Source organism: Chlorocebus sabaeus, chromosome 11 (genome assembly GCF_047675955.1).
Source record: "Chlorocebus sabaeus isolate Y175 chromosome 11, mChlSab1.0.hap1, whole genome shotgun sequence".
NCBI classification, from domain to species: Eukaryota; Metazoa; Chordata; class Mammalia; order Primates; family Cercopithecidae; genus Chlorocebus; species Chlorocebus sabaeus.
This window is the reverse complement of record NC_132914.1, coordinates 69,838,831-69,866,045: the sequence shown is the minus strand read 5'-3', so window position 1 is coordinate 69,866,045 and position 27,215 is coordinate 69,838,831. Positions and strand designations below refer to the sequence as shown.

General features: G+C 33.6%; 1 protein-coding gene across 1 annotated transcript in view; it reads right to left on the bottom strand.

Moving 5' to 3' along the window:
- The window catches only part of TRHDE (thyrotropin releasing hormone degrading enzyme), a 417,786-nt gene that overhangs the window by 89,593 nt on the left and 300,978 nt on the right, over positions 1–27,215 (bottom strand). Inside the window, exons 10-12 of the mRNA XM_008004042.3 lie at positions 23,176–23,264; positions 16,099–16,232; positions 15,945–16,000 (exon numbers count right to left, since the gene is read on the bottom strand). Of these exons, the coding sequence (XP_008002233.2) occupies positions 15,945–16,000; positions 16,099–16,232; positions 23,176–23,264 (279 nt within the window). The remainder of the gene's footprint in view (positions 1–15,944; positions 16,001–16,098; positions 16,233–23,175; positions 23,265–27,215) is intronic.

Genomic DNA, 27,215 nt, shown 5'->3' with positions numbered 1-27,215 from the left:
ACAAATGGAAAACATTCCATGCCCATGGATAGGAAAAATCAATATGGTGAAAATGGCCATACAGACTAAAGTAATTTATAGGTTTAATTTATTGAATTTATTTATTCAATATAGGTTTATTCCCATCAATCCACCGTGGACTTTCTTCACAGATTTAGAAAAAAATTACTTTAAATTTCATATGGAACCAAAAAGGAGCCCGTCTAGCCAAGACAATACTAAAAGCAAAAAGAACAAAGCTGGAGGCATCATGCTATGTAACTTCAAACTATACTACAAGGCTACAGTAACCAAAACAGCATGGTACTGGTACCAAAACAGAGATATAGACCAATGGAACAGAACAGGGACCTCAGAAATAACACCACACATCTACAACCATCCAATCTTTGACACACCTGACAAAAACAAGCAATGCGGAAAGGATTCCCTATTTAATAAATGTTGCTGGGGAAACTGGTTAGCCATATGCAGAAAACTGAAACTGGACCCTTTCCTTACACCTTATACAAAAATTAACTCAAGATGGATTAAAGACTTAAACATAAGATCTAAAACCATAAAAACCCTGGAAGTAAACCTAGGCAATACCATTCAGAACATAGGCATAGACAAAGACTTCATGACTAAAACACCAAAAGCAATTACAACAAAAGCCAAAATTGACAAATGGGATCCAATTAAACTAAAGAACTTCTGCACAGCAAAAGAAACTATCATCAGAGTTAACAGCCAACCTACAGAATGGGAGAAAATTTTTGCAATCTATCCACCTGACAAATGTCTAATATCCACAATCTACAAGGAACTTAAACAAATTTAGAAGAAGAAAAAAAACAATCAAAAAGTGGCCAAAAGATATGAACAGGCACTTCTCAAAAGAAGACATTGGCTGGGCGCGGTGGCTCAAGCCTGTAATCCCAGCACTTTGGGAGGCCAAGACGGGCGGATCACGAGGTCAGGAGATCGAGACCATCCTGGCTAACACAGTGAAACCCCGTCTCTACTAAAAATACGAAAAAAAACTAGCTGGGCAAGGTGGCAGGCGCCTGTAGTCCCAGTTACTCAGGAGGCTGAGGCAGGAGAATGGCGTAAACCCGGGAGACGGAGCTTGCAGTGAGCTGAAATCCGGCCACTGCACTCCAGCCTGGGTGACAGAGCGAGACTCCGTCTCAAAAAAAAAAACAAAAACAAAAACAAAAGAAGACATTTATGCAGCCAACAAACACGATAAAAAACTCATCATCACTGGTATTTAGAGAAATGCAAATCAAAACCGCAATGAGATACCATCTCATGCCTGTTAGAATGACTATCATTAAAAAGTCAGATAACAACAGATGCTGGAGAGGATGTGGAGAAATAGAAATGCTTTTACACTGTTGGTGGGAGTGTAAATTAGTTCAACCATTGTGGAAGACAATGTGGCGATTCCTCAAGGATCTAGAACCAGAAATACCATTTGACCCAGAAATCCCACTACTGGTATATTCCCAAAGGGTTATAAATCATTCTGCTATAAAGACACATGCATACATATGTTTATTGCAGCCCTATTTACAATAGCAAATACATGGAACCAATCCAAATGCCCATCAATGATAGAATGGATAAAGAAAATGTGGCACATATACACCATGGAATACTGTGCAGCCATAAGAAAGAATGAGCTCATGTCTTTTGCAGGGACATGGATGAAGCTCAAAACCATCATCTTCAGCAAACTAACAAAGGAACAGAAAACCAAACACCACATGTTCTCACTCACGAGTGGGAGTGGAACAATGAGAACACATGGACACAGGGAGGGGAACATGACACCCTTGGGCCTGTAGGGGAGTGGGGGGCTAGGGGACGGAGAGCATTAGGACAAATACCTAATGCATGTGGGGCTTTAAACCTAGATGACGGGTTGATGGGTGGAGGAAACCACCATGGCACATGTATACCTATGTAACAAGCCTGCACGTTTTGCACATGTATCCCAGAACTTAAAGTGTAATAATAAAAAAAAAAGTGCAACAGAAAGAAAAAAAGAAACACAAATGAGCATATGAAGATTATCAGCATCATTGGTCATCAGAGGAATACGAATCAGATCAATCATAAGAAAATATATTATTCACCCAACATAATGACTGATGTTTAAAGGAAAACATCTGCATGCATCTCAAACTATGATATGTGAACCTCTGTCATTCCAGAGGCTACCATGTTGCTCTGGGCATCTCTTGATCCTTGCCAGGTGATATTGTTTTGCTGTGTCCCCACCCAAATCTCATCTTGTAGTTCACATGATCCCCACGTGTGGGAGAAACCTAGTGGGAGGTAAATGAATAATGAGGGTGGTTACCCTCATGTTGTTCTTATGATAGTGAGTTCTCAGGAGATCTGATGGTTTTAAAAGGGGTTTTTCCCTCTTTGCTTGCCACTTCCTTCTCCTACTGCCCCGTGAAGAAGGACATGTTTGCTTCCCTTTTCACCATAATTGTAAGTTTCCTGAGGTCATCCCAGCCATGCAGAACTGTGAGCCAATTAAACCTCTTTCCTTTATAAGTTACCCAGTCTCAAGCATTTCTTCATAGCACCATAAGAATGGACTAATACACCAGGTAAATAGCCATAGTATCATCTTCAACAACAGTCTTTATAGAGTTTGTCCTGATGACCTTTCTAACTAGGCTCCCTGCTTCAAACTCATTCCTTTGTAGTATATTCTTAACAGAGCAGACAGAATGAGTGATCCTTTAAAAACACAGGCCTGGTCATATCACTCTTCTGCTTAAAACCCTCCCAGATGCTTTACCTTTCACTCTGAATAAAACCACAAATTCTCACAATAGTTTATCACACGATCAATGTCCTGTTCCTGCCTAAACACATTAAGCCTGCAATGCTCCTTACTCACTCCATTAGAGCCACGTCTACCTATCTCTTTTCCTTAAACATGCCAAGCACATACTCCTTCAGGACCTTTGCACTTGCTGTTCTTCTGGAATGCTCTACTCAGATGGTTCCCTTATTTACTTCTTTCAAACTACTTCTCACGTATCAACTGGAAAATGAGGGCTTCCCTGACCACCATGTTTAAAATAACTCTTTTCCAAATGTACAAAGCTATTAAATAACAGAAAGATAATACTGACTAACTTTGTATTACAGAATTTACCATTTGTGACATATTCTTACTAACAAGCATCAAAAATTAAAATGAGAAAACTCAATACACTATAAGCATTGTGAAGTGCTTCTCATGCTTCTTAGAATCTTTATGTTGCCAGTCTGTGACAGATGCTTGCTTATCGCTTACCTGTACAGGATAAGGGGAAAATATAGTTCATTTAATATTGTAGATACACACTTCAGAAACTGACTTATTTGCAATGAGAAATAGGTATTGAATGATGATAGCACATACAAACCTGACTAAATATTGAAAGATTTTCCTATAAGCTTTTATGTGTTTTTAAAATTTAAATTTTTTAAAAACAGACCAACAAATTAAGAACATATTTATACCTTACATTTAGTTTACCAAATCTTTGAAGCAGGTGAATATTTAAAAATTTCTGCATCAAACACTTGCAACCTTATGTTACATGTGATAGCTATTTAGCATATAATTCATTTGTAGAAAATACTTTCTCTCAGTAATATCTTTATTCCATCAAGAAAATCACTTGAATTTATTTTAACTACATATGAGCTGTGATCCTTTAATTTTAAAATTCTGTATAATTTTTTTCATATGACACCATAGCAAAGATGTCTTTCTGAGGCTAAATATAGTAATTTCACCATAGCATGAAGTGTTATGGCTCTATCTTTGTTATCCATCTACTTTTATATCTACCTACTTTCAGATAATTTATCTGCCTATCATCTATCTATCTAATCTATCTATATACCTAGCAATCTATCATCTATCTACAAATTCATTAATGTATACACTGTATACCTAATTTATTGAAATAACCTACATACTGTGTCTATTGAGACAAAAATTTTCATAAGAATTTCTCAATTCTTCATACTTAAAAAAACTGATAATCTACCAATGTTAAAATTCAACAGAATTTTAAAATAAAGGGAAATAGGAAACCTGGCAAACTCTACAAAGATGAAAATTTAAAAACTACAGTAAACTGGGAGGCCAGAGACTTAGTTGCTCTGCACAGTAACTATTTTTCTGTAATAATTGTAGTTTCACTATCAGTTGAAAAAGGATAAGTAATATTTCCCTCAACATGTCATGGATAAAATTCATGATCTGCCCTCAGCTTACACAATTAACTTTTTTATATTTGTACACTGGGAATGCAACACCAACTAATTTTCATCTACAGTTCTTTCTATTTTGGCATTTTTGACAGCATTCCCAATAACTGCCCACTAATTTAGAGTGTGTTTAAGTCAGTATCCACATAAAACTCTCTGATACTCAATCATTATTCTCTTCAGGGCCTATTAGCCTTACTCAAATTTGTCAAACACAGACTTCTAGACTAACAATATTTTCTTCCTTATTGCAAACTCTCTTTTTTTATTTTCCTTTTGGTTAGCATGACCACCTGGTGTCCTGGAGAGTTTATATTGAATTTCTGTTTAATCCTCACCCTAATTAGATGAAGCAGCTGAGCAACAGGAAGCCTCTGCTACCTCCCTTTAGGGGCGTGAATCAACTGCACTCCAGGCCATTCCTAGTTTAGGAAGGAAGAATCTAATCTGTGATTCAAATGTGGTCTGGGTTCACAGGGCCCAGCACTACTTCTTAGCTTCTCTGTTGGCCTGTACTAACATCTTTACCATTAAGTAAGCACTGACATAGTTGCAACAAGTCAGGTTTTCTTAATCTGATGTTTTCTTACATCCAAAATAGTAAAGGCCTCTTCACTGGTACTCCATCCACATAAGGACATTTGAAGCATTCCACAAAGAATAGCTCAAATTGCATGCAATTAAGAGAGAACATCATGTATTTCAAATCACTTCCTAAGGCTTTACGATTTTCCACATAAGCAAAGTGTATGTTACTTCGAATTAACCACTCACCTTCATTGCACAAAATGTTGGAACTAGATTTCCTTTCTTTTCTTTCTTCCCCAAATTATCACCTTTTCATAGTTAAAAGTGAATCTTTCCTATTTCATGACTAGTGGAAAAGAATGTAAAACGCTTACTTTCTATTATCTTATTCTAGTTCTCTTATCATGATAGCACTGCTACCTCGCCTACAGTTGAAGCCAAAAACAGATTTCATGAGTTCTGGGATTAAAAAATACAAGCAGCTCTTTACTTTATCATTGGCTAATCAGCATGTTTGGTAAGAAAGATGATTATCAGAAGGCTCCTCTGACTCTTTGTTCTGAGGTGGGAAAAGATCATAATGAGACAACTTAAAGCAATAAGTAATTACCCAAACATAAAGCCTGTATTAGTACCTGTATTCATATAGTCCTCATTTTAAAAATTTCTTGAGAGTTTAATTAATCATAATAAAAATAAGGAGATTTTTATTTTGAGTTTTTTGAGAAACAGAGTAGATAGAGATCTTTATAAAAATGAGGCTTTTACATTGACAAGTCAAATGTCAGAAGGATTCAGTTTCATTTTTCAGTAGTCTTGGTCTACCTCAAAACTCTTTTCTTTTCTGGTAGAATAGAATGTCCCGTTTTGGCTGAGTCCCTGTCAGACTTCTTACATCTAGTCAAAAAGCAAGTAGTTTCTGTCCTCTTTAGCAGAAGCAAAACCAGCTATGCTTTAGTCATATTCTACTTCCTCTTAGAGTTGGCATTAGGATGTGTGTATACAAATGGTTTGGGGCAGCCTAGGAAAGGGGTCAGTTTAGAAGATCAATGAATATGGTGGATTGTAAGGTAGTATATAGGAAATAACAATGATGTCTATTTACTCTGGAGTGACCATGAGTATGTGCTGTGAAGGTAGGAAAGGGACAGAACAAAATTAGCATTTATTTAAATAACATTTATTTATTGTTAGTTATTTCATAGAGCAATAATTCCAATTCTATGTAACTTGATAGCCAATGCTCTTACTAGTTGGGAAAGGAAATCAAATTATACAGACTTGAATTAGTGTTTAAAATATAAGACGAAGAAGAAAGAGAAAAGACAAAATGAATTTCTAGAATACAGAAAGGATCAACACATAAATTTTAATACAATTAAAAACGATATGAAGAAACAGACAAAAAATGACTTGTAGAGGCTATAGTCCCATACTAGCTAAGCAATTTCAAGCAAATGGTTGCCAACAACCATGGTATAAACTGGTCATGTTCAGGTATGTGCAGATAATAGTAGTCAGTTAAATGGCAGGCACCAGGCAGAGGCAGAGCTTCTCGCAGAAAATGATAAAAATAGTGACAAATAGATAAGGTTTTCCCAACACGAAGGCTCTACTTTGGCTACATGCTTATTAGGAGAATATAGGGACAATATGGTATTTTTAAAGTACTGTTGCTGTCAAAGAGAGATCTGCGCTTTCATGTTTATTGCAGCATTATTCACAATAGTCAAATATGGAATTAACCTAAGTTTCTATCAAAGGATGAATCGATAAAGAAAATGTGGTATATATACACAATGGAACACTACTTAGCCATAAAAAAGGAAATCCCTCTCATTTGTGACAACATGGATGAACCTGGAGGACATTATGTTAAGTGAAATAAGCCAGGCACAGAAGGAAAAATACCACATAATCTCACTTATATGTGGAATCGAAAAAAGATGATCTCATAGAAATAGAGACTAGAATGGTGGTTGCCAGAGGCTAGGGTTGTTGGAGGAGAAGGAGTTCGGAAGATATTGGCCAAAGGATTTAAAATTATAGCTATATTGATGGAATAATTTCAAGAGATCTATTGTATAGCATGATGACTATAGTTAATGACAATATACTGTATTCTCAAAAAATGCTAAGAGAGTGAATGTTGTGTTCTCATCACAAAAATAATGATGTGAGATAACAGTAATTAGCAATACTGAACCATTTCACAACATATATATACTTCAAAACATCATGCTGTATATGATTAATACACACAATATTGTGTCAATTGAAAAAAAATAAAATGGACCGTACCTACAGAAAAATGCCAAAATACTTTGCTTTTACTTTCTACTCAGCACTCTCAGACAGTAGGCATTAATATTAAAATATTTTCTCCTATAGAGATGAAACACAAATTTGGTACTGGAAGGTTACAAATTTGCTTTTGATTTAATGCAGAACAATTTAAAAGTCTCTAAGAAAGTTTGCCATCCTTAAGAGCCACAAGCCTGCCCCTTAATGCCTCAGGAGATTTGTACTTCTCATAAGTACCTGGTATTGTCGCTCCTCATAAATCCTCATCCCAAGGACAACATCTGTGACTCCACCCTCAACAGATTTCTAAAGACAGCTCAAAGGAACGTATTAACTCAATCTCTAACCTTGAGCAAACCAGCATATTCCTGCAGGAACAATGTAGTTTGAAAATCCAGAAATATACTCTAGGCTTTTACTGAGTTATAATAGAAATAAGTCTAAAGATTCCCAGCTTGTTACAGTTAAATGTCCTGAAAATGTTTTTCAGACTATTTTTAACATTTATCTGTGGCAAAGTGTTGCATAAACTAAGACTAATTTAGAGGTCTTTGGGATATGAATTTTTAAATAATTGCATGCAGAAAGGTATAAAACGGGAATGCTTCAAGGTGACTTTTTTTGCATGTCTCAAGACTGAGCCTTCACTGATGATAACAAATAGATAATTAGAATCCCCAGCCTCAGAGATGTGAGAAACGTGATCTTTTGGGAATGGCCATGAAACTCCTGGAAGGATTCACTGTGAGTCCCTGCTCATATCATGGAACAACCTATACCAGTTAGAAAGGCTGAGAGGATAACAACAAGCTGATTTTAATAACTTTTGGTCAATGGCAGAAGAGTGTAAGCATATAGTCAACAATAAATCGTAGTTTGCAATAAACAATTTTATCATTTTCAGGACTTTATAAATATTTAATATTTATCCTTTTGCACACATATTCTGGTGGCTTAACAAAAGATAACTAAGAGCTATAACCATACATAGACACCACTCCCAAATGAATCTAATACAAATAGCTGAAGAATCATCCTTCTCTCCATGTCTAATGAGAGCAAAAAACAACACATTCAAATCAATGTTCTATCATTATTATTAAGGCACATAATTTCATTGTAAAACACAACTAAAATAAAAATGTTTATACTGAGATTTGTATAGTACTATAAAAAGAGAAAAAGATAGGGATTAAAGAAATAATTTTGAAACTAAGCATCCTTTATAAAATCAACATTTATAAAGCATTAGGCAGTATATTAGAGGGAGCTAGGATCCTTAAGCGGGTTTTCTCATGGCAGTGTTCAGCTGAAGTAATGTAGTCCTGTTATCTCCATTATAGAATGAGGAAATCAAAACAAAAAGTCCAGTCTGCCAAAGTATTTCTCACAAAAGGTTTATAAGTCATTCCTTCTCAATTTCATTTTTGTAACTTCAGCACATTACACATTTAAACAACCAGCTATCAAAGCAGGAAAAATTGCTACTCATCTAGCCAGGGTCAGGGTGCACTTGCTTTTCAGGCACATTATACTACTATTTTCTGCAATAAGTGAAAAAATGATCAACATGTTTTGCAAGAGAAACCTTAAACAAGGTACAAGAGAGCCATCCAGAAGATACAAAAGAACTTCTAACAAAAACCATGCTGAAAAAAGTCCCAACAGGAGCAGATAAATTCCACAGTTTGCAAATGTTGTTAAGGTTATTTTAACAATGCTGTTTCCATTTCTGAAACAAGGCTCAGAAATGAAAACAAAAATCTATAAGTTTTTGAAATGTTCTCATCATTTTCCTCTTCTTTAGCCATTATATTTTCAGTGGCTATGAGGCTGAATTCCCAGGCTTCTAATATGTCTCAAATGTATAAGCTGTTAGACAAGTAAATATAAGTGTATTTTTTATTTTTTAACTTATATATTCATCAGAGATGTATTATGCACTACTGATGACTGCTCTCCAGTGCCAACAGCACTTCTAAGAGGGACAAACATAACTTCTAGACACAGGCCCTTATGCGTTTTCATAAAACACTCATAATTTACAAAAAATAACACCTTATTTCTAAACAGTTTGTGAACTAAAGTGTAATAATTTGCCCTCATCATGGGAAAATTTGTAAACGACTGGATTTTTTAACAGAGTAGTCTATAACATAATTTTAAAAATGTTATGCATGCTAAAAAAAGTATGTTATAATATTAAAAACACAATAGATTTGCATGTGTTTTGCAAAATTGAATATTCCAGGAAACTGGTGGCTAAATTTTAAAAATTAACATAGTAACTGCCCAGAGCAAGGAGGACTATGATGATATTCTTGATGATGATGATAATGATGATAATGATTTAACCCTGTAATGCTTTTGGGTATACACAATTTTCCAAATGATTTTCATGTATTTTGGATATTTTCAAATAAAAGCCATGTGAATTCACAACCCAGTGATATACATATTTATAACTTTAAAAATTGTACTAAGGGTATGTCAAAAGCTTTAAATATCCAACCCATTGATTATATTTTCTATTTTAAATCTTCTAAATATCTAGTTTCTATCATATAATAACTGATAAACAATTTCAAAAATTAGGTAAGAATTTTCACCTTATCTAGCTGCCAATTCACCTCCTGAGAAATCTCAAATCTCTGCTTTATCCAAATTGTGCCATGAGGCATTGCTGTTGTAATAGTTCTGTCATAAGTTTATCCTCTAATTTATACTTTTGTCTGCTCTGATTCTCTTACTTTTAAACCTTTAATGTATTTCCATAGTAAACTTTCACTCACCTGATGTTATATCCCACAGGATATTTTGATGTTTTCCATAATCTTTCTAGGCTACACTAATTCTTTACTCCTTAATGCTTTCATAACATTTTATTCATAGCATGTATACACTGAATATAGTTAGTTACGTACCATGCATCTTCCCTGCTAGATTGTGAGTTCACTGAATGTAAGAAATGCATCTTGTTCACTTTTATATCCCCCAATACAACCATGCTTATCAAAACAAAACAAAACAAAACAAAACAAAAAACAGTCCAGGCACTGTGGCTTATGCCTGTAATCCCAGACCTTTGGGAGGCCAAGGTGGGTGGATCACCTGAGGTCAGCAGTTCAAGACCAGCCTGACCAACGTGGTGAAACCCCATTTTTACTAAAAATACAAAACTAGCTGGGTGTGGTGGCGGGTGCCTGTAATCCCAGCTACTCAGGAGTCTGAGGCAGGAGAATCACTTGAACCCAGGAAGCAGAGGTTGCAGTGAGACAAGATTATGCCATTGCACTCTGGCCTGGGTAACAAGAGTGAAACTCCAACTCAAAAAAACAAAAAACAAATATGAACATCCAATAACAAAAATATCTAGGCATTTTAGTCACTAATTTTAAAGCGCAAGCCATAATACAACGAAACTTGAAAAGGCAATTAATTTATTCCCTAACTGCAAGCATTGAAATTTATAATATGTAAGTGTGAAAACAGTGCCATATTGTAAAGCAGCATATACCTTTTCAAAAATAACACAATATTACCAGAACCCATGTACATGAAACCATAGGGCTTGACTTTGGGACCTGAATAAATGAAGATAAGTAAGATTGTCATTGGAAAGCTCAAATTAGAAAAGATGTTAATACTGTACAAAATGATTTATAAATCCAATGCATATCTAGTCGTAACTGTAGTGTGATATTTTTTAGTAGAGGTTGTCAAAATTACTCTAAAAATAATATAATAATTTATATTGAAAAGAAATATGTAAGATTCTGAACAAGAACAAGATAAAATTTGGCCAATTGCAATGTACAATAAATGTAAACCTATTAAAACAATATGATAGTGGTGCAAAAAAGAACAAACAGAGCAGTTAGGCAAAATTTAAAAAAAATCTCTAAAACATAGGAATTTGCATTAGGATAAAGATATCATTTCAAATCTATAAAAATAAAAACCTTTAAATAAGTAGGATTAAAATAATTGGCATTTATTAAAGTTAAAGAAAATTAGACCTCCATTCAAAACATAAAAATTGATCAGAGAAGGAAGGGTTGAAAAGACAGATGTAAAACAAAAACAATCCCTCTTTTTTTTTTTTTTTTTTTTTGAGACGGAGTCTGGCTCTGTCGCCCAGACTGGAGTGCAGTGGCCGGATCTCAGCTCACTGCAAGCTCCGCCTCCCGGGCTTACGCCATTCTCCTGCCTCAGCCTCCCGAGTAGCTGGGACTACAGGCGCCCGCCACCACGCCCGGCTAGTTTTTTGTATTTTTTTTTAGTAGAGACGGGGTTTCAACGTGTTAGCCAGGATGGTCTCGATCTCCTGACCTCGTGATCCGCCCATCTCGGCCTCCCAAAGTGCTGGGATTACAGGCTTCAGCCACCGTGCCCAGCCAAACAAAAACAATCTTTTAAGAAAAAATAGAATATTTTCAAAATCTTCAGATAGGGAAGCCCTTTTGTGTTGGACAGAACCAGAAAGCTATAAAAGGAATGGCTTGACATATATATTAAAAACCTCTGAATCATGATAAACACCACAAAGTTTGAAAAATAATTGGCATCGTGTTGAGTGAAAACTACCGTAAAGTGTATGCTACAAAAAAGAATTAATATCCAAAAACATCCAAAATATATAGGAAAGCATAGTAGGAAATACCTTTGCTCATTTTCTATTAGGTTTTTAATATTTTGTTTTTAATTGGGTGATAGTTCACAGAAGAAAACATACAAACAGCAAATGTATATGAAGGGATGCACAACTTATTTTAACCAGTAATGAATAACTTTTATAAAATAACTTTTGCCACTAGACTGTCAAAAGTTTAAAAAATATATACCATTCATTATAATGCAGGATTTGAGGAAATTGGACCCGCTCACACATGGTTGATGGAGGGTTAAATTGGAAAAGCCTTCAGAATACAATTTCCAGTATTTATTTAAAAAGTCATACCCCAAATTCAACTTACAAAAGTAAATATTAAAAAAAGACACACATACAACAAAAGACTCCTCATGGACACTCATTGCAGTCTTGATTCTTATAGTGAAAAATTAGAAACAATGAAAAGATCCCCAGACTTATTTTTGTAAATGAGTCAGAGAATAGACTTTCTGTTCATAAGAAAAAAAACAACACGAAACAGTAAGAAAATGTAAAGAAAAATGGCTAGATAAATACATGCCAAATATTTTACCTGTGAGCAGGATCAAATGGCAGGGAATGAAGGGAGTAAAAGAAGATTTCACATTGTATCTCTTGTTTTGTTTCAGTCCTTTACAATTAGAATGCATTCAGGCAAATTTATATATTTAAAAAAACAACCAAATAAAGAATGACTAAAGCAAGTTTGCTTAATCTCACAACAAATAGTGGCATAAAGTTAATAGTATAAATAATTAATACTTTATCAATTCAGGTAACAAATATACACAGGCACAATCCTGTAGCAAACATTAGGGAAGACAGTAGTCATATACGGATGACACAAAGGCTTCTCCTCATCATCAAAGAACTACCAGGAACCCAGAAAAGTAACTGGTTGAGCAATAAGGTGACAACTGCTGTGACACAGATCCATAGAATATCACCTTACTTTTGCTGAGAAGGACAGATAAGTCCTCAATGAGGGAAGGTGAGTAAAATCATACATTTTTTCAGTGTATGATAATACTCTGAACAGTCAAGTGGAATGAGGATAGCAAGAAATTTCATGTAATGGGCAAAGTCACTCTTACTTGAGGTCATGGACTCTGCTGTGCCACTGTTTGGGGTTGAACTACTGCCTCCACCCCTGCCCCAAAAGCTATGCAGCCTTACCTAAGCAACTTAACCTCTCTTAATCTCAATGCCTCAGCTATAAAATGTCAACAAGTAACCACACCCACTCCATTGGTTCATTGAGAAGACTGATGGAGATCATTCGTAAAAGCATAAGCATTTCATAAATATTTGCTATTCTTTTATTTTTTATTTTTAAAGAAGCCAGAGTGCACGATGTGTTCAGGAGATTGAGAAAAGGTTGATATAGATTGAATAGCAAAACTATGAAATATTTACAATACTACAGTGATATATGAATAATCCTTAACTCCAAGTAAGAGCAGAGAATTTGCCTAAATGAATCTAAATTTGTATTTATTTATTCTTACTGTAATAGGAAAATTATCTCTTAAGCAACAAAACAAATTATAAGTATATATTCAATGAGATTTGCATGTTTTTCTGGTGAATTTATATAAATGATCATGAAATTATTTACTTCAAACTTTTAAGGCTCCCAATATTGCAATTGAAAGCATCCAAAATTGGAATTGAAAGCAATGTTCTGTCTTAGTGAAGAAGAAATCTAATTTTTGAAAAAGAAATTTATCCACTAAAATTAAATAAAATATTTCATCTAAAAATAACTTCTATCATTTAATGCAGATGAGTCAACAGATCCCTTCCTTTTAATTTCCATCTGGTCTCTGTCATTAGGCTATCACTACTTACTTGCTTTCTCACCATCATTTCAAACCCGTAACGATTCACATGAACAACTGCCTTGAAACCCCTCAGTCCTTCTATATTGTCTGGCTCTTTTATTACAATAAATATTATTACTTCTAAGATGCAGCTTAGTGCTCTGGTTAATGGCAGAGGCTCTGCAGACAGACCACCTGGATCCAGGCTGTGGCTCTGCCAATTATCAGCTGTGTGACGTCTCTGAGCTTCCATTTCCTCGCATTTAAAGTGGGAATACTTTGGGAGGCCGAGACAGGCGGATCACAAGGTCAGGAAATCGAGACCATCCTGGCTAACCCGGTGAAACCCTGTCTCTACTAAAAAATACGAAAAACTAGCCGGGCGAGGTGGCGGGCGCCTGTAGTCCCAGCTACTCGGGAGGCTGAGGCAGGAGAATGGCGTAAACCCGGGAGGCGGTGAGCTCACAGTGAGCTGAGATCCGGCCACTGCACTCCAGCCTGGGCGACAGAGCGAGACTCCGTCTCAAAAAAAAGAAAAATAAAATAAAATAAAGTGGGAATAATAATAACAATAATATCTACCTATATATCTTATAAAGTTGTGAAAATTAAACAAATTACTATATATAAAATAGAAAAGCATTTGGCTCCTTAAAAGTGCTTAATAATTATTAGCTAATGAAAACAGCTTTCTTTGAGTTCCTTACCCTTTCTTTGTGGTACTCAACACTTCACTCTCTCTTTTTCTGCTTCTCTTTCAGTACATTATCACATTAAATACATAATCCTTCTGGCTTTCTGGACTCTCTAAACTTCTGTGCCAAAGTAATCTTTCTTTCATACATAAAACTTTCTACAAAGACTTCAGATTTTACTGCAGAGCAAAAGCTACATATTAAACATCATCTCCACACATGATTATCTCAGCAGGCCTTTAATTTTTGCCCAATAAGATAGTGCTATGGCATGGAAAAGCCTTCGTTTATCTTTACTAGAACTGAACCCTAGTTCTTATTACACAAATACATTCAATTAGTACAATTTCATTAGCAGTTTCCTTGCTGATAAATTGTTCTTAGGTTTGCCATTCAATTATTAGGCAAATGTGTGCCTGAAATTGTACATCTCTGGTCAGAATGAGGCACTGATACAGCATAACTCATCAAATAAGAAAAATATTAGCAATGTTTTTGGTTTCTTTAGTAGCAATAAGGAAGGCAAAAGTCAGAGTATTTTTTTAAATAGAAAAACACCTGAAATTTTTTCCTTACCCTCTATATACTTGTGTTCTCCCCTCTATATTGCTTGTTTTTACAAAAATCAATCTCTGTAATTTGATCCCAAACTTTGGCTTTGCTTCTATCAAAGTAATGATCAAGTCTTCTATGTGTAAGCTCATTATTTTGATGAATCAGGATCCTGTAGTGTGTAATATGCTTTTTAACATATGGAAGAGAATTGAATTTTGATTGAATACATAAACTGTAAAAGCAGTTTCAGGTCCCATGAAACAAAGCCTATTACTAAGATAAGTCATGTGTTAATATCAGCACAAGCATAACTAACCGGTTTCCCCTGATTATCTTAGAAGAAAATGTGGTAAATCATGATAACTAGGTAAGTAAGGAGAGTCACCCATGTCTTAATTGACAGCTTGCATAATTCTATTATTAAAATTAAAACTGTACTTGAATGTGAAACAGTATAAAATATTAAAGGAACTGAGTTTGTTTTACATTTTAGTCTCAAAATTGAGCAAATAGCTTCAGTCTATGAGCAACATATCATTTAATGACTATTCAAAGGAATAAGTAATTTTAATATTGTAAACACAATTATGAAAATAACACAAATATTACTACAGTACAACTGAAGTCTTCTGCAAGATTGATATATATTTTGTCAAGAACAGTCCTACTCAGTGGAATATTGATTTCTGTTCTGCAGCATAAGCTTCTTAGAATGAATAACATTCAAAAAACATTTTTAAAAGATATACTAGTATATATCAGGGAAAAATTGTTAATACTGGAAGGTAATTTCTATCAAAACTTAAATATGGCCCAATGGTCATTTTATAGAGTTCATTAATGAAATCGGGAAGAGACTATTAATCTTCAGTGTTAAATTGAACTTGTGGAGAAATTCATCAAGCTTGTCCTGACTTAGAAATACCCTATAGCTATTATTGATAGAAAGTTTGGGAGACTAATTAGAACTCATATCCAAAGTCAAAGAACATAAGATAGAAATAGATTTTTTAAATGTCCTAAATAAAAGACATATACACACTATGCAGTTTAATAGAGGAAGTCTTGCAGGCATGAGTTTTTATTGGGAAGATCCACAGGAAAACATACCTGGCTAGGCTGAAGGCATCGTCGATCAAGCCCGCTCGGTTACTCACAGAAAGAACCTAAGGCCAATTAGAAAAAATAATATGATAAATTAGGATTAAAATGGCAGATATTCATATATCAAAAAAGGTATTTGATAAGCAAATCTGGAGTGTACCTCATGATTCCGGATTAATTGATCAATTAATAATCTCCAGTTCCTTAGGTCATAGTTGACTCTAAAATAGCCAGTTTGATTGATGTTCCCCAGCAGCCAGCTTCCTTTGTCCAAATAGGTTATTCTGTGGTGCTCTGAAAACAGCATTTTTGGGATATATTTTAAATTTTAAGAGTTAAAATGAAGTATGTTTTCTTAGTGCCAGATATAACAATACCAATAATTAAGTGAATGTCACTTTAAATACCTAATTGAAGCCTACTCTTTAATTAATCTAATTCTAGATGCTAGAAATACCTTTAATTGGTTACTCACTATCATCTCAATTAATTGTTTTCTTATAATTAGCATTTTTGTTCTTGACAAAACTCCATTACGTATACATAATTTTCTTTCTCAAAGTAAGTGTAACCTAGAAATCTACCACTGTATTCAGGCAACTTCTAATTAGATTGTATGGGGATATGAGACTAGAATGAAAGAAGAGGTTTTAGATGCATATTCTACTATTTTTATTCAGTAAGAAAATATTAAAACAATAGAGCTCATTTACTTGAAAGTCACTGGTGTTTGCTTTTTTCTTGTGCTTTCTTGAGAGAACTAATAAATAACAGACTCTTAAACATCGTCAATAATGCTAATAAAATAACACTTGCTTGTTCAAGATTTTAATATTTCCACATAGAATTAGAAACAAAGATAATAAATTCTGCTTATTGGGATCACTTTGGAAAATGGCAACTTGATTATCCTCACCAACTAATTCATTAATAGAAACCAGTAAAAAGTAGAAACAATATTATAACTTCTTACATATTTAACTCCTTCAAAAATGGTACAAAAAAGGGACACAATTCACTGAACATATAGCCTTTATTGACTCCACGGAAACACAGTTGACTATTCTAATAATTATGTTGTTGATTTTCAAGTCTCATATTTCATAAAATTTATACAGTGAAGTTGGCTTTAAATGTATACACATACACACAGACATACACAATCTGACATCCAGGTGGAAAAAAATCAAAACCACATGGGTCTACTCTAATTTCTACAATGACTCAGAACTATAAAAGGCATCATAAAAACCATAAGCCTCTGGTCTGAGTAGGGATACATCTCTAGTTCTTACTCCAATGTCAAAGTTTTTACACATTCAGACTTCAAAATAGAAAATAAATTTTCCCTCTCATGTCCTTGAAGGAATACATTTACAGAGTACTCGCTCTCAAGTAGAGACCACACAAGAAGAATTTATACCACAAAACTTATTGGGTGGACATTAATGACCACTCATTTCTCAGGTTTGGAATGAAGTGAACTAATAAACCCAATGCATGTTATAGATGATCAATTTTTTTAAATCTGCAGTAAAATAGAATGTACTTAAACCCCAAAAGTATACTGAATATAAAAATTTAATGTTTATCATTTCCAGTATCACAACTTCCCACCACCTTTATAAATTGTGTCTATTAGAACAGATAAAGAAACAAGGCTCAGACAGGTTAATCGAATTATCAAAGAAAAGAAGTGGTTCATCTTATGTCTCCTGACTTCAGCGTCCAAATTTTTACTATGTTATATTCTATTGATACAAGATGGTATAACACTTTTACTGTAATATGATATACATTATTCACAGTCTAATGAAAATTGAAATTTTCAAATAATGAAATTTTCAATGAAAATTGAAAGGGAGAAAATGGCACTGGAAAAAGAATCAGAGTACGATAGAAAAGCTAAATTCTTGTCTCAGCTTTCCTATACGTAAGTGTTTAAATTTATGCTGTTGATTCTCTTTGGTCCTCAATTTCCTTACTTGTAACCTGAGGGACAAATAATGGCCCTTAAGTTTCCTTCCAAATCTATGATTCAATGGAAGAAGACATTTATGTATACTATTTTATATACTATACTTAATCCATGGAACTCAGAAAAATAAATCATCACATATTTTTTCTAAAATGCAAATAATTTCTCCAGTCTCCAAAACTATGATTGTATAGTTTTCAAAATTTAGTGTATTTATTCAAACAATTGCTCCAAAAATTTAGAATTTCATATCTATTTTAAAGATGTAAAAATGACTACACAAATAAATAAGAAAATACCATTCTTTAAAATTAAAATAACCTCATAAAGAGAGATCTTAATAAATAATGTCTGAATTCAGAGAATGAAAATTGAAACTTAAATATTGAGAATATTGTTTCTTTTTTATTGTAAAAATATTAGTAACCTTGAAGGCAGAAATAATTAATCTCTAAGTGTCTTCAAGTATACTAAGATTTTTATAACAAGAAATATTTAAAGTATACTTGAATTCACTTGAGCTGAGAAAAGTTGATAAATTTTATCTAAGAAGTGTTTTTTTTTTTTTTAAAAAGTTACAATGTTAAAGCATCGAGTTTAACATATAAACACATACTTTGGATTTTTACAAGTTTGAAACGGCCATGCATTACTGTAACAGTAACTATATTTTTAAAGTTATTTCCTGTTCACATTTTAGATAACTAGAATAACTTAGCCCCACTTGAATCGCTTGAATCTAATTTTTAAACTTACTCAATTTCAACAACTTATAGATAGGATATAGTCAAATTTAAGTTAATATGTATGTTAAAATAAGAAAATAATTCCTGTACTTTCTACACCGTCTGACCAGAATAAGAAAGATAGGCTTCTATTGTTTTTAAGTATGTCATTATTAAATTTACTACTAAAACCTGAAGGTTATTACTGTTCACGAATATTTTTATGCCTTTGTTACAAATGAGATCGTTGCAGAAATGATTCCCTGAAATTTTTTGTAATAGATTTTTAAATATCTTTTCTGTTCTAGTTAATTATATCCCTAAAATGTTCTTCAAATTAACTGATGGCAAGCAATGAATTTTAAAGAGATCTTTTCCAATGGCCTAATGAGGTATGGTATTTGATGAGTACCATAATAAAATGTATGGAAGTTATATCTTGATGCTGGCAATAATAATTAAAAATTATATTTAGAATGTATCCAAAATGGCACAAGGCTTAGGCTATTGAGGTACAGAGTAGTTGGTATTTTATAAGATTTTATATTTTTTACTTTCTATTGGAATAAAAAGGGAAAAGAGATTAGGTATCTCTATCCAATATTTGCCAGTTGCAAAGAATTCGAATTCTAAAAACTTTTTAAAAAGGTCAACCAGAGTAACAATGTGGCCGGGCGCGGTGGCTCAAGCCTGTAATCCCAGCACTTTGGGAGGCCGAGACGGGCGGATCACAAGGTCAGGAGATCGAGACCATCCTGGCTATCACGGTGAAACCCCGTCTCTACTAAAAATACAAAAAATTAGCCGGGCGCGGTGGTGGGCGCCTGTAGTCCCAGCTACTCGGGAGGCTGAGGCAGGAGAATGGCTTGAACCCGGGAGGCGGAGCTTGCAGTGAGCTGAGATCCGGCCACTGCACTCCAGCCTGGGCGGCAGAGCGAGACTCCTTCTCAAAAAAAAAAAAAAAAAAAAAAAAAAAAAACAATGTGAGACAAACTCAAGGAAAATAATACATATTGGTTTTATCACTTGACTCTTGTGAAAATCAAATGAGGATATTTTGTAAAACCTATAAAGAATCACGTGCATATAATCAAAGACATCATATTAAATAACTGACAGATCCACAAAGCAATCTACCATAGTAATAAATCGTGTGTGTGTGTGTGTGTGTGTGTGCACACGCGCGTGTGTGTGTTTGCAGAGTCAGGTGAAGGGTAGGAAGCAAAGGAAGCCAACTTTCTAAAGCCACCTCTTTATGTAATCAACTGATTTTTTGGACAAATTTCTTCTCAAGTCTTAATTTCCTCATTTGTAAAATGGAGATAAAATAATACACATTTGAAAGGTTGTGAGTCTCAAATAAACCAGTGCTTCAAGAAAGCACTACTGCATTATGCTACTTTTCATGATTGCTTTAATTTTCAGGATTAATTTCTCTTCTATTTTAATATTTTCTTTCCTAACATTTGGCATTACATTTATTCCTCTCCACGAACCGCTAATTGAATAGCCAGTCAGCATGCAAGCTACTACATATACAAATGTCTGAATTTTGGGTATTTTCATAATAAGAATGAAAAAGACAAACACTTCAACCTGTTTTCTAAAACTGAAAAATTGTCTTAAAAATTATTTTTAGGATAAAATGATCTATGCTTTACCTTAGTATTAATTAAATATTTATCCAAAGTATTTTCCAAAAATGAACTGACAAGAATATACGATGATCCAAATCTAATTTGTACTTTATATTATCCACCACTGATTGCATTAATATCATGTAGATCAAATCTATATCACTAATGATAATGAAAAACTACAAAAACATTGACCCAATTGTTATAATTAAATGTGGAACTGTTTTACATATGTTTATAAGAATTGAGCAGAATTTTTTCTTCATGTTTTTGTGGGAAACAGTTTTCATTGTGATTTAGTTGACAATATTTTGAAAAAGAGGAGATGGGACAACATATACAAGGAAACAAAAATTAACAATCTTTTCTCTTTTTTTCCTAATTTTTCTTTGTTGTTAGTTTTTTATTAGGCATCAGAATGAAGGACTTCATAAAAAAATTGAATACAATAAACTGGGACTGAAAAGGCAAACAGGAAAGTGCTCAGTCTTTTAGATGCCTCTTGTAAACTTTGCAGATTTTTGTATTTACAAAGTTTTCAGAAAACATTTCAGGAAACATCATCTTAGTATGGGCAATCTGCAAGTTTTAACATTCTAAATGTGACAATGTTATATCAAACAGAAGATAGTGTTATGAATGTGTCATTTTTCATTAAAATGTCCAAATCGCACCTGACACAACTTTGGGGTGTGGGCCTGTGCCATTCATATCATAGCCTGTGCAAATAGTGCCTCCTAGAGTTATGTACTGCGCAAACTCTGCAGCTGTGTATAAGGACCATACATATCAAGATAGGTGATATTTTAGGCAAACATATGGTTTGAACCAATACATTGTTTTATTCTTGAATAATAATGAAAGACAGTAAAGGAAAACAATCCCTCAAACATAAACCGTGGCCATTGGTCAAGAAAAGCTGTTATAGCTGGTATACTATCCTCCTTTTTTTTTTTTTTTTTTTTTTTTTTTGAGACAGAATCTCTGTTGCTCAGGCTGGAGTGCAGTGGCGCAATCTTGGCTCACTGCCACCTCCGCCTCCTGGGTTGAAGTGATTCTCCTGCCTCAGTCTCCTGATTAGCTGGAACTACAGGCACCCACCACCATGCCCAGCTAATTTTTGTATTTTTAGTAGAGACAGGGTTTCATTATGTTGGCCAGGCTGGTCCCAAACTCCTGATCTCAAGTGATCCACCCGCCTTGGCCTCCCAAAGTGCTGGGATTACAGCCATGAGCCACTACACCCAGCCTGGAATACTCTGTGAAAGATAAAAAGATATCATGAATAACAGCATGGAAATAACTAGGAAGTGAGAAGAAACGGACCCGGAAAGGTATCCACCAGAATTACTCATCCTGAATCCTTGCACGATCTAAAAGTGAAGTTTTGGGAGAATCTCCATGTTTGGTCAGTATCTTTACACTCTTCTCATTTTTCCATTTCCATTCTACCTTCCAAAGATAAATATTTTACCTTATTTCTGAAGATAGTTCTATCACATCTCATAGGAATCCTAGAAAGAGATGACTTCTTTCTAATTTGGTCATTATAACAACTCACTGCTCTCCCTCATCATTTCACAACAACTTACGTAGATAAACAACTACACGACAGGAAAAGGCAAATATAAAGTCAAGTAATACAGGAAGTGTGAATTCAGAATCACGATATAAACACTAATTCCAGTAAGTGAAAGAATAGATTATAATGAACAATTTAAAAGGAAAAACACCAATAAATTTTAAAGTATTTCAGTACATTGCTACATTACATATCAATGTTTCATATATAGTATATATAAATGAAAGCATATGTTTTCATTGTATGTCTTTATGTGTTACAAATATAATAATGTGAAAATGTATGTAAATATCTGCATGGAACTGTAAGTGTTCCTACTGTAAGTGGAATACTGCCAGATTCCATTTTACTGTAACAACTTTTTCTTGCATGTATACATATATGTATTCTGAGCACTTAAACCTCCCTTATAATAGCAAGCCTGAGGATAAGAAACTGTATGTGTTTATTTATTTATACTTCACCCTATTTCAAATAAAAAAATTGTGGCTTTTTAAAATAAGGCTTATGAAAGAGCAAAATAACATCAATTAACAGCATCTGAGAAAGGAGTAGGAAAAACAATATCTGGGCACACTTGACTGTCTAAACCTAAATGAAATGTTACATAAAAGATGATAATTGACTTTTTCTCTAACTCAATGGAAAACAGAAATAAAAGGGACCTGTTTCACACTCTAGAATGAAGGCTATAGATTGGATTCAAGAAATAGCTTTCTGACAATAAATTGAAATAGGTCACTATCTTATTTGAAGATATTTAGAAAGAGAATAGAATCTCATCTCTCTCTGCTCCTTGAGGTTTGACCCCACCTAAGAGATGGCTTGCTAACCTGTCCATACCCCCACCTTCTGGCCCTGTAATTATATAATTCCATGGAGAATATTGCCTCTCTCATCCTTTAAAGAGACAGTCTGGTAAAGAGAAGATAGGAAAGTGGAATTAAAAATGAGACCTGTGTTTTCAGTATTTGGCATACTCTTCTCTTTGAGGTTATAATTATATTTTAATTATATGTGGAGTTATAAAGTAATACAATTTTAAACACCTAAGATTAGTATTACAAACATTTATTTTTAAGTTTTGTCTTTACCCTTAAAGAAACAAATAAATTTAGTAATTACAAAAACAAACTGAAATTAGACTATTTAGTAACTATCCTATATCTAATTTTATAGGGTTGATAATCATTCCTTTATATTCTCTTTCTAATTTGTCTTTATTCACATTTTATAACAGCTTGAAACCAGAGGTTAAGTTGCTAAACAATTATCTGAAACCAGATAGTTCCTCAGGGGAGAATATATAGTTTACCTGATTTGTTCGACACCCAAATAATTGCTTCTGAAGACACATGGCTTCTATTTCCTACCACAATAGTTAATGGAATCTGCCACAGGTAACTGCAAAATAAAAGAGAAGCTTTAAGAATAAAAATAGCTATATCAAAACAAAAACAAAAAACATTTCCCATGCGCCTTCTGTGTGATTTTTACTACTCTCATCAGGTGAACTAAAAAAAATTCCAGTCATAAAAGTAAGGCATAAGTCAAAAAGATGAATTCACTCTTTCAATGCCATTAAGGAGACTTGGTCTCTACGAATTTTAATTGCAGTGCAAAGAGAACTGCCAACAAAAGCATTTATCTTGGGGGAAAAAGGTTTTGCATTTTGAATTTGAAATAAAAAGTAACTAATATCTATACGCCTGAGCCATATTGATTAAGGTCTAAACATAACTCCTTTCTATTTGTTTTTATGTTAGATTAAGACACATCTCAGTGGCTCCATGCATTTACATTTTAATATTCTCCTTATTTATTATCTAATGACTCTGTGGGACACTATTAATGTAGTTTACAGAAAAGTTAATATGACATATCTAAAGTTATTCAGCAGAAAAGAAAAAAATAAAAACTAGTCAGATTCCCATACAATCCAGATCAATAGAAAGAATATTGTGGGAAGCACTTAATGCTCTGTTTTGCGAAACGAAATTTCTAACTTGATGTGTCAAAGCAGCCACCAACATGCAGGGACCAATCATGAAACTCATCTATTAAAGAGAAGCATTTTGCAACATTTACCTTTTTATAGGATAAAAATTGAGGCCTATACTTATACATGAAGTAATGTCAGTTTAATCTCAAATGAATAGCCAGAGATATGTTGGATGGCCTTACAAGTCCAATGACTACATGACTATCATTTGTTTCCTGCCTTGAAATATAGCCAGATTATTTCAATCTATCATTTCACCATTATCAATAGGGTAGCCAACAATTCCAGTATGGAAAAAAATATTTTTCTATTTTAGAAATGTAAGAGATATTGCGTGACCTCAATAACTGTGAGAATAAATAAAGAATTAAAAAATGTTTGGGAAACATGCCTGGGGGTAATAAACATTATAATGAATATGTCTTTTGGGGAGTGAGAGAGGAGGACATCTCCTATGAATCTGTCGTGTGAAATTTGACTATTTTATTATTCCATGTTTTGCATTCACAATAAACAGAATTCAGTAATAGTAAAGAGTTCAAATGGAAGGTTGAAAGAAATTCATAATTTTATACCAACTCCTATCTCCAGTATGGAAAATCAAAATAATATGTTTACAGTTCTTGATTTTAAAACTGTATCCTATACTTAATGAAAAAAACATTTTGGAGGGCCTAACTATGTGGAGATACTATGCTATACTAATAATGACTGCATACAATTGGTCTAGTAATACAACAATTTATAATAGCAAAATCTATATGGACTCTTTAGACAGTAGTTCATGAACAACTCATGTAAACTCTTTAACAAATACTTCCAAACTTTCAATATAGGTTTAAAAATATGCCCCAGATATTTAATGACAGATTTACTGTCAGGAAGAGACAAAGAACTGATCCATTTCATTAACAGCTGTTCTCTTAAAAATAATGGATCTCTTTTGGTTAATTGGAACACTTAGTTAAGAGACAATGATGCCCAACTCTGGGTCTGATTCTCAAATTAAATGATAAGCTCATTGTTGTGTACTTAGGTCTTGAAAAAGCCTGAAAATAGGAGGCATTTCTACTCTAAATCATAAATTACTATTGAATCTGATTGAATGGACTTGGAATAAAATGAAATAAAAGGCATCAAACCCATCTATAGGTAAGACAGAATAACTTCATAAACTTGACTTTAGTAGCTATCCATATTGAGTTGGGTCAGCTAAATTGTGAAGCCAAATAAGTACTGGTTAAAAGGCAAAGAATATATAAAATTGAGGATATTTAAAAATTCTCAAGGATAATTGTGTCTTTTTTATAGCATAATAATAAAATGTTTGTGAATCATTGTTTGCCCCTAATATAAATAAACAGAATTTCCATGTATTTAAATTATTTATTCTAAGTAACTAGAGATTATGATAAAAGTTGGTTTGTTTCTATATTTGGGTTTTAGAAAAAAATCTCTAAAATACAGGAAAATGATTCACATAAATACCTGCATGTCAATACCACATATATACAGCAAATTTCCTAAATGTCAGACATTATATCACATAGCTGTTCAGATACAAGTTAACTATAAGGTTAACTAAGTTAAACTATAAACCTTATAGTTATAACACAAACTTTGAGGCAGTTTTTAAAAATTAAAAAATATATATTTATATACTTCCTAAGAATATTTTTGTTCCCTATTCTATGTGTGTTTGTGTGTATGCACACACACAACCAAAATCTACATATAGTAACAAAGACAAATTAAAAGTTCCAAGTTAAAAGCATATTTGAAATTTGTATTTACTTTTGAACTCCTGTACTGTGAATATATTTCACAACTTTTCAAACATCACATATGTGGACTTTTCATAAATTTCATTTTAAAATCAAGGAAAGCCTGATAATTATGTTGCTTTGTGATTTTAACTTAAAAGACTAGAAGACCCTAAACATAGTTTAGTGAAAAGCCCTCCGTGTTATAAAGAAATCCAAGATTGCAATGGATTATGTTTAAAACGATATTAGAAAAAATAACTTAGGAAATTAGATTGTGTTCTAGCTGTCTCAGTTTCAACTGGAATTGTCATCATATTATTTTAAGCATAAAAAAAGACCTCCCAAGATATTTTTTTCTTTAACAGTTCCTGGGACTACCTCTCTTATCAGTCGTGTTCATTGTTATAATAAAGCAACTTTTACTCTAATGATTATATTAAGGTAGCAAAGAATAGGTGCATATAAACCTGAATGAGACTTTTTTTTATAAAATAGCATCAAAATTAATGAAGCATTTGTCCAGACTTTGTGAAAAACTGGTCAGATGTCACCGTCATCAGGGCATTAAGAGAAGGAAAGTATGACTGTGGAGGTTAGTAAAATTATCTGCAACAAAGAACACTGAGAAGCTCCTCAGTGTATAGGGAGACATTACTTTACATTGCAATGCATTAACTATATAATGAAAAAGGCTACGCAAATTCACAACTTCCCAAGTACCAAAATTCTAGAATATATTTGACACTCTGTTACACATCAGCTAACTTTATGTGACTATTTAGTTATGTAAAGATCTTTCCTTTCTATGTTGTAATACAACTATTATATATAAAAATATAATTACTGGATTCACTTAAAATGTTTTAGGCGTATTGCAATGATGTTCTAGTGTTTCTTAGAAAAATGAAAAGACAAATACTTGATTTTCCTGGCTCAGAAAATATACAGATTTCACAGGATTTCTGGAATAGATAGGCAGTTAGTTTTACTCCATCAGCTGTTTGCATTGTGAAATAAAGATCTAGGAAAGCTATATACATAGGCTAGAGAGAATCATATTGAAGCTTTGACCAGGATGTTATAGTGAATTAAATGATCAATAATGTAAAATTGCAATAATCCATTTTCAGCTACAAGGTCTATAATTGCAAAATAAATAGAAAATCATTTTTTAGACTAGCAGGATGTCCTGCATTATCTTACTCTTAATATTTTATATGCTAAGTTCTCAGAGTTCAAAATCATACATATGATTTTATAATTCCAGAAGACAAACCGACAAAGCTGTCTAGATGTTACATATGATTATACAGCCTGGGAGAAATTCTTCCTTTAAAGAATTAGATTCCTGGCCGGTACATCTGATGTATATTATAGGTTGACAGAATATTTTTGTTCAAAATTTGTTCTGTCATCTGCGTGTCCTTTATGTTTTTCTGCATCAGTGATGCTTGTGTCACACTGATCATTCTCAAAGGCCTGGCCCAAATCTCTCTAACTTCGCCACAGTCAAGTAGTTTTTATGTACTTCCTGGCAAGGCCAGAGTTGATGCCTACGCTTGTGCTTGTTTTGCCTCGGGCCAGACA